Source organism: Nerophis ophidion, linkage group LG10 (genome assembly GCF_033978795.1).
Source record: "Nerophis ophidion isolate RoL-2023_Sa linkage group LG10, RoL_Noph_v1.0, whole genome shotgun sequence".
NCBI classification, from domain to species: domain Eukaryota; kingdom Metazoa; phylum Chordata; class Actinopteri; order Syngnathiformes; family Syngnathidae; genus Nerophis; species Nerophis ophidion.
The window spans coordinates 62,438,574-62,453,973 of record NC_084620.1 but is presented as its reverse complement, the minus strand read 5'-3'; the positions used below and the strand labels follow the sequence as shown (position 1 = coordinate 62,453,973).

The 15,400-nt window shown below is 44.2% G+C and overlaps 1 protein-coding gene across 2 annotated transcripts; it reads left to right on the top strand.

Moving 5' to 3' along the window:
• Positions 1 to 85: 85 nt before the first annotated feature.
• Positions 86 to 14,677, top strand: fbxo7 (F-box protein 7). Of its 2 annotated transcripts, XM_061914393.1 has the most exons (11): positions 186 to 224; positions 439 to 511; positions 580 to 702; positions 4,234 to 4,429; positions 4,508 to 4,732; positions 9,753 to 9,897; positions 9,966 to 10,049; positions 11,841 to 11,936; positions 12,011 to 12,187; positions 12,254 to 12,288; positions 12,378 to 14,677. In XM_061914393.1, the coding sequence occupies exons 3-11, from the start codon at positions 581 to 583 to the stop codon at positions 12,684 to 12,686; spliced, it is 1,389 nt and encodes a 462-aa protein (XP_061770377.1). In that variant the 5' UTR covers positions 186 to 224; positions 439 to 511; position 580; the 3' UTR covers positions 12,687 to 14,677. The 2 variants fall into 2 exon arrangements, with proteins under 2 accessions (XP_061770376.1, XP_061770377.1); XM_061914392.1 differs by lacking the exon at positions 439 to 511 and having other exon boundaries at positions 86 to 224.
• Positions 14,678 to 15,400: the final 723 nt, after the last annotated feature.

Genomic DNA, 15,400 nt, shown 5'->3' with positions numbered 1-15,400 from the left:
GTTTTTTGTAAAAGAAAAAATGTATGCAAACCTGTTTATCTGTAAACCAGGCAGAAATCAACTGCCTCAAAATAATACACGTTTAATCTTCCATCCATCCATCATTTTTTTTTACCGGTTATTCCCATTAAAAAGTATATCGACACTTTTATTTTGTAAATCCGGATGTTGTTGGCGGAAGAAGATACGACTCAAAAACGTCGTGCGTGTCGTCCTATCGTCAGGTAAATAAATGTTTTATTGAATATTTGTTATCAATTTTAAACCGTAGAATTTGCAATGGTTAGCTTGCTAATCAACTGGCTGTGAAGTTTAGGAGGTTTTATACGGTTGAAGTGAAAACATAGTCTCACGTATGTTAAATTTACGTTTCTGTTTTAATATGACTTGCATTTGAAAATATTCATTTCATAAACTGTTGTGTAACAACGACGTCAGTCGAGTTTATGCTGGTGGGGCTCGCTGACGATGAAAGCCACGTTAATGACTCATCAAAAAACAAGATGGAGTAGTAGGTTAAGCATATTAACGTGATAAACGCGATGTATTGTGTACAAACATGATGTGTTGTTGTGTCAGGATGAAGCTTCGTGTTCGCATCTACAAGCAGACCAACAAAGTGGACTTGTTTGGACCCGAGTCCACTATTAAGGACCTGACGGAACACATCCAGAACGTCCTGCTGCCCTCCCACGGCCTCAGGTGTGCCTTAAAACACCTTTTAAAAGTTTTTCACAAGTTTAAAGGCCTACTGAAACCCACTACTACCGACCACGCAGTCTGATAGTTTATATATCAATGATGAAATCTTAAAGGCCTACTGAAATGAGATTTTCTTATTTAAACGGGGATATCAGGTCCATTCTATGTGTCATACTTGATCATTTCGCGATATTGCCATATTTTTGCTGAAAGGATTTAGTAGAGACCATCGACGATAAAGTTCGCAACTTTTGGTCGCTAATAAAAAAAGCCTTGCCTTTACCGGAAGTAGCAGACGATGTGCGCGTGACGTCACCGGTGTGAGGGTTCCTCACATCCTCACATTGTTTATAATGTGAGCCACCAGCAGTAAGAACAATTCAGACCGAGAAAGTGACGATTTCCCCATTAATTTGAGCAAGGATTAAGTATTTGAAGATGAGGAAAGTTAGAGTGAAGCACACACACACAAAAAAGGCGACGGCAGTGGGAGCGTTTCGGATGTAAATAGACACATTTACTAGGATAATTCTGGAAAATCCCTCATCTGCTTATTGTGTTAATAGTATTTTAGGGAGATTATAAAGTCATACCTGTAAGTCGGGTGGCTGCGGTGAACGCCAGTGTCTCTGAGAGAAGCCGAGGAGCCAAGATCACAGCTGCCTTTTTGAGCTGCAGGATGAGGTCGCGTAATTCACTCAAGTCTCCGGTAAGAGACTTTTCCCATCCAAAAACTTGCTGGTTGACGTAGAGAAACATGTTCGCTTGACCGCTCTGTATTAAAGCTTCACAACAAACAAACACCGGCTGTGTTTCGGTTGCTAAAGGCAGCTGCAATCCACCGCTTTCCACCAACAGCATTCTTATTTAACGTCTCCATTATTAATTGAACAAATTGCAAAAGATTCAGCAACACAGATGTCCAAAATACTGTGTAATTGCGCGATGAAAAGAGAAAACTTTTAGCCGTAAGTGGTGCTTGGCGGAAATGTCCCCTCCAACCAATAACGTCACAAGCACGCGTCATCATACCCGTCATCATTCCGCAACGTTTTCAACAGGAAACTCAGCGGGAAATTTAAAATTGTAATTTAGTATTGGCATGTGTTGCAATGTTAAGATTTCATCATAAACTATCAGTTTGCGTGGTCGGTAGTAGTGGGTTTCAGTAGGCCTTTATTATTGCAACACATGCCAATACGGCCGGTTTAGTATACTAAATTGCAATTTTAAATTTCCCGCGGAAGTATCATGCTAAAACGTCGCAGTATGATGACGCGTGCGCGTGACGTCACGCATTGTAGTGGACATTTTGGTCCAGCACCGTTCACAGCTATAAGTCGTCCCTTTAATCAATCAATCAATCAATGTTTACTTATATAGCCCTAAATCACTAGTGTCTCAAAGGGCTGCACAGACCACCACGACATCCTCGGTAGGCCCACATAAGGGCAAGGAAAACTCACACCCAGTGGGACATTGGTGACAATAATGACCCAGTGGGACGTCGGTGACAATGATGACTATGAGAACCTTAGAGAGGAGGAAAGCAATGGATGTCGAGCGGGTCTAACATGATACTGTGAAAGTTCAATCCACAATTGATCCAACACAGTCGCGAGAGTCCAGTCCAAAGCGGATCCAACACAGCAGCGAGAGTCCCGTTCACAGCGGAGCCAGCAGGAAACCATCCCAAGCGGAGGCGGATCAATAGCGCAGAGATGTCCCCAGCCGATACACAGGCGAGCAGTACATGGCCACCGGATCGGACCGGACCCCCTCCACAAGGGAGAGTGGGACATAGAAGAAAAAGAAAAGAAACGGCAGATCAACTGGTCTAAAAAGGGAGTCTATTTAAAGGCTAGAGTATACAAATGAGTTTTAAGGTGAGACTTAAATGCTTCTACTGAGGTGGCATCGCGAACTGTTACCGGGAGGGTATTCCAGAGTACTAGAGCCCGAACGGAAAACGCTCTATAGCCCGCAGACTTTTTTTGGGCTTTGGGAATCACTAATAAGCCGGAGTCCTTTGAACGCAGATTTCTCGCCGGCACATATGGTACAATACAATCGGCAAGATAGGATGGAGCTAGACCGTGTAGTATTTTATACGTAAGTAGTAAAACCTTAAAGTCACATCTTAAGTGCACAGGAAGCCAGTGCAGGTGAGCCAGTATAGGTATATATGTATGTATATATGTATATAAAGGTATATACAGTACAGGCGTAATGTGATCAAACTTTCTTGTTCTTGTCAAAAGTCTAGCAGCCGCATTTTGTACCAACTGTAATCTTTTAATGCTAGACATGGGGAGACCCGATCGCATGATTCCACATTATTATGGACATCTGTGTTGCTGAATCTTTTGCAATTTGTTCAATTAATGATGGAGACGTCAAAGAAGAAAAATGTAGGTGGGAAGCGGTGTATTGTGGCCGCCTTTAGCAACACAAACACAGCCGGTGTTTCCTTGTTTACATTTCCAAAAGATGACGGTGAAGCTTTACTATGGAACAGAGCGGTCAAGCGAGCATGGTTCCCTACCACATGTCAACCGGCAGGTTTCGGTGAGAAAATGGTGCCAATTAGTCGGCTCTTACCATAGACATGAGCGGCGAGCTTGCGTTGTTCCTCCTGCACCTGTCAAAGAGGCAGCTGCGACTCTCTTGCTTCCACCGTTGTTGGAGGTAAAAAAAAAAATCTCATTCTGGCCTGAAAGGCGGCCTTCGCCTCGTCGAGAAACGTGGCTTCCCTGAAAGATACGGGCAGTCACCACACCCCTCCGACTTTCAGGTACGACCATATAACCTCACTAAAACACTAGTAACACAATAAGCAAATAAGGGATTTTCCAGAATTATCCTAGAAAATTTGTCTAATAACATCTGAATCGCTCTGCCGTCTATTTCATTTTTTATTTTTTCTAGTCCTTCACTCTCACTTTCCTCATCCACAAATCTTTCATCCTTGCTCAAATTAATGGAGAAATCGTCGCTTTCTCGGTCCGAATCGCTCTCGCTGCTGGTGGCCGTGATTGTAAACACTGTGAGGATGTGAGGAGCTCCACAACCAGTGACGTCACGCATCGTCCATGTTCTCTACTAAATCCTTTCAGCAAAAAAATGGCAATATGGCGAAATGATAAGTATGACACATAGAATGGACCTGCTATCCCCGTTTAAATAATAAAATCTCTTTTCAGTAGGCCTTTAACATTAAACAAGGGTTGTGGTTTTTTGTTCATTGTTGTGTCACGCGTCATTACGTCACTGATTCATAAGGCACCTCATCAATGTAGTAGTAAATCTAACATTAGGATACTTTGTTCATGATAACATTAGCATTTGCTAACACTTTGTTCATGTTAGCATTAGTTAAAATGAGACATGTGGCGTTCTTTGAAGGCAATGAAGATGAACACACGCACACTGAACAAAGTTTGATCCATACATTTACTGCGCTTGTCCCGTTCGGTGCTGGAGGCTGTCTCAGCTGCACAAAGTTTGATAACAAACTTTATTTGTCCCCAGCCAGGACGTGGTGTTCGGTCTTTCCCTGAGTGGCGCCGAGCTCCTATCTGACACGAGTCAGACGCTGTCATCTTGCGGCGTGGTCCCTGGAGACCTCATCCGTGTGTTGCTTCCGGTCGCCGTGAACGCCTCCCTCGAGAACGGTGACGCAGCCTGGATGCCCCTGGCCGAACCCACCGCCATGACCTCCAGCGGGGTGAGTGATGGAAACCCAAAAGGTCATGTCTTCACCTGTTAACGTATCATAAGTCATCTTAGCGATCATATTTGTCAGTCCTGTAGGCCTGCAACTCCTGACCCATCAGAGCCATCGGGCTCCTGTGGCCCCCGAGCGCCTCCTGTCCTCAGCTGGGAGCCGATGCTGTGTGGCGAGGCCGGCGAAGGCCAAGCGCCGCGGTCTCTGGAACTGCTCTATCACAACGCCTGTGTGACGAGTCCCAGCGACGCCATCATGGTGGCTGCCCACCTCTTGATGCTGGAGACGGGTTTCACGCCGCAGGTTAGACTTTCAAATGTTGACACGTTGTGATGTTGGTATGATAGATTTGTTTTCATTGTATAAAGAACATTACAACAAAAGGACAGAGCAACTGCAATAAGTTGGTATCAGGTTCTCTCCAAACATTCCTAACAAAAGAAAATGTAACCAACAATTAGTCTGCAGTAGGGGCTGGACAATTAATTGAATTTTGGCTTTTTACGATCATAAAAACACAATAATCAGAAAAAAACGTTTAATGAGGCTACGCAATGTGCATGTAAATTCCTGAACTTGTAGTAGTGAAACAGATGAGTGGAAAAAAGACCTACTAGAAGTTTGGGATCTCACCATGGTTGCTACTTTTTATTTGACACAATGCCTAATCAATAATCACTGTACTCAAATCAGAATCAGATCAGACATACTTTATTAATCCCCGAGGGGAAATTAAAATTTTCAGCACAATCCCATTCAAGATTCAGACAAACATTACAGGGAGCCAGAACAGGATCGCAGACGGGTCTGCCAACTTCCGGCGCCCCTTACAAAAAAGTTGAGATACAGGTAAACAATTGGGGAGGGAATGGTAGAGTAAAATAAAATAAATTGTTCTAAGCCTGGGCCCCTGGAAAGGGGGTCCAGACTGAGGCCAAGGGAAAAAAACAACTCATAGCCATAGTACACATCCCTCTTACATGTGTGTAAGAGCGAAACATCAAACATCAAAGACCACAAAGGACATGAAAGACATTAAAGTAGCGGAGCTGATGCAACCAGCCACTTCTACTTACAGCTATGAATAAAAAGTAATAGAAACATATCCACTGTGGTGGCCTCTGGGGTGTTCACGCCGTCGTCTGCTGGGGTGGAGTGAGCATGGCCAGAGACAGGAGCAGACCCAACAAAGCAAACAAGAGAGCCGACTCTACTCTCGTCCAGTGTCCCGTCCGCATGGATGAGCGAGGATGCGTCCAAGGAGACTGAGGTGTCCGATACCTGCTCATTCAGCCAAGACACTGTGAAGCTTGTCTGTCCCGGCGCTCAGTGCTAGCTCCGCAGCCCTGTCTCTTCATCCACATCTCCTCCAGTCACTCCAAACTGACTCTGGTGTGGCAGACACCCAGCAGCTGGTCTTCATGGCCAAAAGGCTCCCGGGAGGCAGATCCAGAAGTCCACAAAAAAGCGCAAAAAAAAAATTAAATATATATATATATATATATATATATCTATCAATCAATGTTTACTTATATAGCCCTAAATCACTAGTGTCTCAAAGGGTTGCACAAACCACTACGACATCCTCGGTAGGCCCACATAAGGGCAAGGAAAACTCACACCCAGTGGGACGTCGGTGCCAATGATGACTATGAGAACCTTGGAGAGGAGGAAAGCAATGGATGTCGAGCGGGTCTAACATGATACTGTGAAAGTTCAATCCATAATGGATCCAACACAGTCGCGAGAGTCCAGTCCAAAGCGGATCCAACACAGCTGTGTATATATATATATATATATATATATATATATATATATATATATATATATATATATATATATATATATATATATATATATATATATATGTGTGTATGTGTATGTGTGCAAACAAGAGGGAAACAAAATGATGACTCAAGAGCACAGAGCTCCTGCCTACAGCAGCCACTACAGCGGCGCCATCTTGGAAAAAAAGTAACAAATAGTTGCAAATAGTAACCTAACAGCGGACGGAATCACCGAATTGGCCGATAAAACGGAATCTGCTGTCAGATGACTTTAGACTTAGACAAACAAGGTGTTGTTTCACACAGTAGCTCAGTTTCAAAGGATGAAAAGGTTAACGATGGAAAGGATAATGCACACAAGGGCAAAAACAAAAATTATAAAGTTGACAAAAAATGTACCATAGTAGCAGTATAAAATATCACATATTTAATATTTACGTATAATATATACAGTAAATAATATATACTGATATATTATGAATAATATATAATATTATATATATTATATGTATAATATTATATGTATTTATGTATGTATGTATATATATGTGTATGTTTGTGTGTATGTATGTATGTATATATATATATATATGTGTATAATATATTATATGTATAATATTTTATATGTGTATACATATATATATATACATATAAAATAATAATATATATTTGTATATAATATATATATATATATATATATATATAATATATGGTAAATGCTAAATGGGTTGTACTTGAATAGCGCTTTTCCACCCCTTTTTAAGGAGCCCAAAGCGCTTTGACAGTATTTCCATATTCTCCCATTCACACACACATTCACACACTGACGGTGGGAGCTGCCATGCAAGGCGCTCACCAGGACCCATCAGGAGCAAGGGGGAAGTGTCTTGTCGAAGGACACAACAGACGTGACTCGGATGGTAGAAGGTAGGGTTTGGACCAGTAACCCTCAGATTGCTGGCACAGCCACTCTACCAACTTTGCCACGCTGTCCCCAATATACAATATTGGGGACAATTTATATACAATACATAACATCCCAATTACCATGTACACAGCTGCAGCATAAAGAAAGTAGATCCATCAGAAAATATATAACTATAAACAAAAAGAAGTCGCTAACATAGAAGTGTTCAGGTACCATGTACTAGGTATTAATGCAGGGTATCACGGAATTTGACATAATTTGACTGAAATGTTTTCTTGTGTCCAGTACCATTCATTGATCCCCAAACACTCCACACCGACCCTGAACTAAACAATGTGGAGACAGCCACTTGAAACACCGGCTAGAGCTAGCAAGAACAATCCATACACCCAGAACATGTCTTGTGGTTGTGAACATCATCAATGTAAGATCAATGTAACAAACAGGACAGCATTTGCCACTTGAGAGTCTAGCTGTTTTTTTGTTTTGACAGCCTCAAGTTGTCTCTGAAATTGTCAAACTCAGAACAGCAGCACATTAGCCCCCTTCACAATAACAGTGCTGTGCACAACATCCGGTCTGACTGAAAGTAAAGGTTTAAAAAAAAAAAGTACCTTACACCAAGCCAATTGCACTTAAAATACTTATTGATACATTTGAAAATATTATTATTCTTTGACCTAAAATATTGGTCAAATATGTATTGCATCAGGAAATGTTCAGATTTTTCCCTTTATTATGTTTTATTCGTAACACTATAACCACACACTCTTTTGGTAAAATAAGTTTATATTTATTTTTTTATTTTTTGTTGTTACTATTTAATTTGTCATTAATTGTTTGTTACTCATTTAAATCTATTGTTCTTTTAAATTGTATTTAAAGGCCTACTGAAATTAGATTTTCTTATTCAAACGGGGATAGCAGGTCCATTCTATGTGTCATACTTGATCATTTCACGATATTGCCATATTTTTGCTGAAAGGATTTAGTAGAGAACATCCACGATAAAGTTTGCAACTTTCGGTGCTAAGACAAAAGCCCTGCCTCACACCGGAAGTAGCAGACGATGACGTCACACGTGTGGGGGCTCCTCACATATTCACTTTGATTTTAATGAGAGCCTCCAACAAAAAGTGCTATTCAGACCGAGAAAACGACAATTCCCCCATTAATTTGGGCGAGGACGAAAGATTTGTGTTTGAAGATATTGATAGCGACGGACTAGAAAAAAAAAAAAAAACTAAAAAACAAACAAACTTGATTGCATTGGGACAGATTCCAATGTTTTTAGAGACATTTACGAGGATATTTCTGGGAAATCTCTTATCACTCTATTGTGTTGCTAATGTTTTAGTGAGTTAAGTACTACCTGATAGTCGGAGGTGTACATCCACGGGTGTCTTGACGCCAATGTCTCAGGGGAGTCGACGGCAGCTTTATGGACGGCACAAGCTCAGCTTTTCACCGGTAAGAAGGGACTTTTTACCACAATTTTCTCACCGAAACCTGCTGGTTGACATTCCGTCGTGATTCATGGTTGCTTGACCGCGCTCTGATCCATAGGAAAGCTTCACCTCCAGGAATTTTAAACAAGGAATCACCGTGTGTTTGTGTGGCTAAAGGCTAAAGCTTCCCAACTCCATCTTTCTACTGTGACTGCTCCAATATTAATTGAACAAATTGCAAAATATTCAGCAACAGAGATCTCCAAAATATTGTGTTATTATGCCGTTAAAGTAGACGACTTTTAGCTGTGTGTGCGTGCAGCGCTCATACTTCCTTAGAACCCGTGATGTCTTGCGTACACGTTATCTTTACACGACGTTTCGAAGACGAAACTCCCGGGAAATTTAAAATTGCAATGTAGTAAACTAAAAAGGCCGTATTGGCATGTGTTGCAATGTTAATATTTCATCATTGATATATAAACTATCAGACTGCGTGGTGGGTTTCAGTAGGCCTTCAAAGTGGATCTTTGGTTGTACAATAAATAGTTATATTTTCAAATGAATGAATATTCAATCATGTTATTAATTGTGATTTCAATATCAATCAAAATAATCATACTTAGTTATTTTTGCCATAATGGTCTAGTCGTAGTTTGCAGTAACAAACCCGTTAATGTTACATATTAGTAGAGGTGTTGAGGTTTAGTGTTAGCAGGTTTTGGTGTAACATAGGCATATAATGTATTTTCATTGTATGAAGAACATTACTACAAAATGTCAGGGCAACCATCTGTTGGAAACAGTGATTCGACATACATAACATTACGCAACATTAATGAAATGTGTGCAATAACAAACATGTATACATGACATAATCGTAGCGTTTTGCAATGTTTGCATGTTGAGATGTGGTGTTGTGACGTGATGTTTGATTGTTGCAAAGTTAGCGTTTTGCAATGTTTGCGTGTTGAGATGTGATGTGTTATGACATGTCAGTGTGTTGTGACGTGACGATTGATTGTTGCAAAGTTAGCGTTTTCGCAATTTTGCATGTTGAGATGTGGTGTGTTATGACATGTTATCAGTGTGTTGATATAGGAGCCTATTGTGAAGTGACGCTTGCAAGTTGCGATGTTGGCATGTTGTCGTGTGTCCAGGGCAGTGAGGTGAAGTCCGCTCAGATGCCGTTTGAATGGCGGTCGGAGGGTGGAGCCTACAGACTTCAGTACACGCACCCGCTGTGTGAAAGGGGCGTGGTCACCGTGGTGGCGGTGCGCATGAGCCCTGTGCTCGTAATCGAAGGTGAGTCGGACACGTTGACACTCCTCACTGATGAAGACCCTGATAGTCATCATCCTCTGTGCTCGCAGCCATTCTGCAGGTGGCCGACAGCGCCAGCATGGCAGCTAAGGTGTGCGTGGACCCCTCCAGCTATGTGACGGAGGCGTGGCCAGGTCAGAGCAGTCAGTTGGTACAAACCCCAATTCCATATGAGTTGGGAAATTGTGTTAGATGTAAATGTAAACGGAATGCAATGATTAGCAAATCATTTTCAACCCATATTCAGTTGAATGTACTACAAAAACAACATATTTGATGTTAAAACTGATAAACTTTATTTTTTTTTGCAAATAATCATTAACTTTAAAATTTGATGCCAGCAACACGTGACAAAGAAGTTGGGAAAGGTGGCAATAAATACTGATAAAGGTATGGAATGCTCATTAAACACTTATTTGGAACATCCCACAGGTGTGCAGGCTAATTGGGAACAGGTGGGTGCCATGATTGGGTATAAAAACATCTTCCATGCAATGCTAAGTCATTCACAAACAAGGATGGGGCGAGGGTCACCAATTTGTAAGCAAATTGTCGAACAGTTTTAGAACAACATTTCTCAACGAGCTATTGCAAGGAATTTAGGGATTTTACCATCTACGGTCCGTAAAATCATCAAAAGGTTCAGAGAATCTGGAGAAATCACTGCACGTAAGCGATGATATTACGGACCTTTGATCCCTCAGGCGGTACTGCATCAAAAATACGACATCAGTGTGTAAAGGATATCACCACATGGGCTCAGGAACACTTCATAAAACCACTGTCAGCAACTACAGTTGGTCGCTACATCTGTAAGTGCAAGTTAAAACTCTACTATGCAAAGCGAAAGCCATTTATCAACAACACAAAGGAACACCGCCGGCTTCGCTGGGCCCGAGCTCATCTAAGATGGACTGATGCAAAGTGGAAAAGTGTTCTGTGGTCTGATGAGTCCACATTTCAAATTATATTCGGAAACTGTGGACGTGGTGTCCTCCGGAACCAAGAGGAAAACAACCATCCGGATTGTTATAGGCGCAAAGTTCAAAAGCCAGCATTTGTGATGGTATGAATGAATTATATTTTTTTATATAGCGCTTTTTTCTCTAGTGATTCAAAGCACTTTACATAGTGAAACCCAATATCTAAGTTACATTTAAACCAATGTGGGTGGCACTGGGAGCAGGTGGGTAAAGTGTCTTGCCCAAGGACACAACGGCAGTGACTAGGATGGCGGAAGCGGGGATCGAACCTGCAACCCTCAAGTTGCTGGCACGCCCGCTCTACCAACCGAGCTATACCGCCCGTATGGGGATGTATTAGTGCCCAAGGCATGGGTAACTTACACATCTGTGAAGGCACCATTAATGCTGAATGGTCCATACAGGTTTTTGAGCAACATACAGTTTGTTGTCATCTAAGCAACGTTATCATGGCCCGCCTGCAGTCCAGACATGTGTCCCATCGAAAATGTGTGGCGCATTATGAAGCGTAAAATACGACAACAAGACCCCGGACTGTTGAACAACTTAAGCTGTACATCAAGCAAGAATGGCAAATAATTCCACTTTCAAAGCTTCAACAAATAGTTTCCTCAGTTCCCAAACGTTTATTGAGTGTTGTTAAAAGAAAATGTGATGTAACACAGGGGTGAACATGCCCTTTCCAAACTACTTTGGCATGTGTTGCAGCCATGAAATTCTAAGTTAATATTTGCAAAAAAAAAATTAAGTTTATGAGTTTGAACATCAAATATCTTGCCTTTGTAGTGCATTCAACTGAATATGGGTTGAAAAGGATTTGCAAATCCTTGTATTCCATTTATATTTACATCTAACACGATTTCCCAACTCATATGGAAACGGGGTTGGTAGATGCGCCGTAGGAGTGTGGCGTTCCCCCTCAGTGACCTTTATGTCTTTTAGGGGCAAGCGCAGCAGCCGCCTTTACGGCTCTGAGTCGACTGTCGCGAGTCTTCAAAGACCAGCTGGTGTACCCGCTGATCGCCGCTACACGCGAAGGTAAGAGCACGCCTACGTCGCCAAGCTGGCTTTTTATTCCAAGCCCAAGTTGTGACCAATGAGAGCGTCGGCAGCTTTGTCTCTGCCCGTGGCGTTCGGCTTGGCGGCGCTCCCTCCCGAGCTCCTCCTGCTGGTGCTGCGCCTGCTGGACGTGCGGTCGCTGGTGAGACTGTCGGCCGTCTGCAAGTACCTGCAAGCCTCCACCGACGACCCGGCGCTCTGGAGAAACCTTGTTCGACGCGACTTCAGCGGTGAGACCACACCATCTTAAGTGGAAATGTGACGACCATGTTGTCATGTGACCTTTTGTTGTTTAGATCACAACTGGCAGGGAGAAACCAACTGGAAGGAGGTCAGTCTTCTGTCATTGTCACATCCCAACATCAACGCTAATGTGTGTGTGTGTGTCATCAACGCCAATGTGTGTGTGTGTGTGTGCAGCTCTACAAAAGTTTCTACAAGTTCCGTCACAAACCAGGATGTGTGGACCGGCCCTGCTCCCTCCCTCTCATTCATCGCCAAATCTTCAGCCCTGTCCCCCCTCCATACTCGCCACTGCCCGGCATCATCGGTGGCGTATACGACCAGAGACCCGCCATCCCCTACGGCGTGCTGCCCACACCTCGCTACGACCCGATCGGTCCACCCCTCCATGGCCCGCTGCACAGCGAGCGGCGGCGGCGACGCAGCGACCCCCGGCCACCGCCAGGAAGCGTGCGGCCCGCCGACGTCAGACGAGGCTTCATCTGACCGAGCCTGGCCTTGTGTAACAGCGGCCGATGGTTGTTTGCAAGACAGCAAACCATGGCGGCTCCTCAACGTGACGAGATGCTCATAGCAACGCTTCACACAGCGGCGCCACGGCCGTGTGGTTGATGGCGAGCTGCTGACATCATCTTGATGATCCCTTGCATCGTCAGCATGCTGACGTTAAAAAGCACTTTGTCAGCAAATGTTGCTTCTTTTTTTTCAAGAATGACAATGCTTTGTGCCTTATGTTATTAAACTTTAAACATTTCACTTGAAATAGTTCAACTCATCCTCAACCTAATTCTGTAAGTTTACATCTTGATTTCAATCACTTTAATTTATGATGTCGGGTAAAAGTAATATATCTTTGAAAACCATTTATTTGTTGGGCTGAAAGGTTGATTTGGTAGAGCGGCCGTGCCAGCAACTTGAGAGTTCCAGGTTCGAGTCCCAATTCCACCACAATGGTCACAGCTTTTGTGCCCTTGGACAAAACACTTTACCCACCTGCTTCCAGTGCCACCCACATTGGTTCCCACCTGCCTACAGTGTCACCCACACTGGTTCTCATCTGACTCCAGAGTCACCCACACTGGTTCCCACACTGGGTGCCACCCACACTGGGTGCCACTTACTCCCAGTGCCATCCACACGGGTTCCCACCTGCTCCCAGTGCTACCCACACTGCTTCCCACCTGCCTCCAGTTCCACCCACACTGCTTCCCACCTGCTCCCATCGCCACCCACAAGGTTTCCCACCTGCTCCCAGTGCCACTTACACTGGTTCCCACCCGCCTCCAGGTCCACCCACATTGGTTCCCAACAGCTCCTGGTGCCACCCACACGGGTTCCCACCTGCTTCCAATGCCAGTGCGCCACCTGCTCCCAGTGCCACCCACACGGGTTCGCACCCGCTCCCAGTGCCACCCATACAGGTTCCCACCTGCTTCCAATGCCAGTGCGCCACCTGCTCCCAGTGCCACCCACACGGGTTCGCACCCGCTCCCAGTGCCACCGACATGGGTTCCCACCCACTCCCAGTGCCACCCATACAGGTTCCCACCTGCTTCCAATGCCAGTGCGCCACCTGCTCCCAGTGCCACCCACACGGGTTCGCACCCGCTCCCAGTGCCACCGACATGGGTTCCCACCCGCTCCCAGTGCCACCCATACAGGTTCCCACCTGCTTCCAATGCCAGTGCGCCACCTGCTCCCAGTGCCACACACACGGGTTCCTACCCGCCCCAAGTGCCATACACACGGGTTCCCACCTGCTCCCAGTCCCACCCATACAGGTTTCCACCTGCTTCCAATGCCAGTGTGCCACCTGCTTCCAGTACCACACACACGGGTTCCTACCGGCCCCAAGTGCCACCCACACAGGTTCCACCTTCCCCCAGTGCCACCCACATGGGTTCCCACCCGCTGACAGTGCCACACATACAGGTCACCACCTGCTTCCAATGCCTGTGTGCCACCTGCTCCCAGTGCCACACACGGGTTCCCACCTGCTCCCAGTACCACCCATACAGGTTCCCACATGCTTCCAATGCCAGTGTGCCACCTGCTCCCAGTACCACACACACTGGTTCCTACACGCCCCCAGTGCCACCCACACTGGTTACCACCTTCCCCCAGTGCCACCCACACGGGTTCCCACCCGCTCCCAGTGCCACCCATACAGGTTCCCACCTGCTTCCAATGCCAGTGTGCCACCTTCTCCCAGTGCCACACACACGGGTTCCCACCCGCTTCCAGTTCCACCCACACGGATTCCCACCCGCTTCCAGTGTCACCCACACGGGTTCCCACCCGCTCCTAGTGCCACCCATACAGGTTCCCAACTGCTTCCAATGCCAGGGTGCCACCCACACTTTAAATGTCACTAAGATAATGGGTTTCAATATGTAAAGTGTTTTAAGTCACTAGAGAAAAGCGCTATACAAATATAATAAACTTCACTTTACATGACGTGTATGTACGTTTACAAACCTTGACGTCATCCTTTGTCCGAGAAGGACCACTCGTTTCCTCACACCATGTCATCCATAAGTTCCCATTTGACAGCAGGAACAGTTGTAGAAGATGTCCCGTTGTAGAGAAGAGCAGGATATTTATTTGAAATGTAAAATGAGGTTCATGTTAGTGTTGCGTCCACATGGAAGATATTGGAAAAAGTGTTTAAAAACGTAGATTAGTACATAGCTAGGCTAACACCGATGTTAGTAAATGGCTGAGGCGGGCGGGAACTAAACCAGTGTGGGGTTCGCTTGATTCAATACTGTAGAAACACCGGAAGTTTCACATCTGCACCTCACAGCAACAACGCCAACTGCTGTATGCCAGGGATGTCCAAACTTTTTCCACTGAGGGCCATACACTGAAAAATCAAAACAAGCGGGGGGCATTTATTTTAAAAAAACAATACAATATATGAATAAAAAATATACATTTAGGCCTCCACTCAGGCTTGATCCCGGGGACCCCAAAGGGTTTTGGTAAAAATAAAATGTAAAAAATGTGTCTTTATTCAGTGTTATTATTTTTATTATTGTTCAAGTTTTAAATCTCGAGATCAACATTAGGTTTATCTGTCAATATGACATTTTTAAATATTTAAATTGTATGCTCTTTTTGTCAAAGAAAACAATGTTTTTTTATGGAAAAAACCCCACAAAATATGCAATATTTTCACCCAATAACATTTTTAAGTA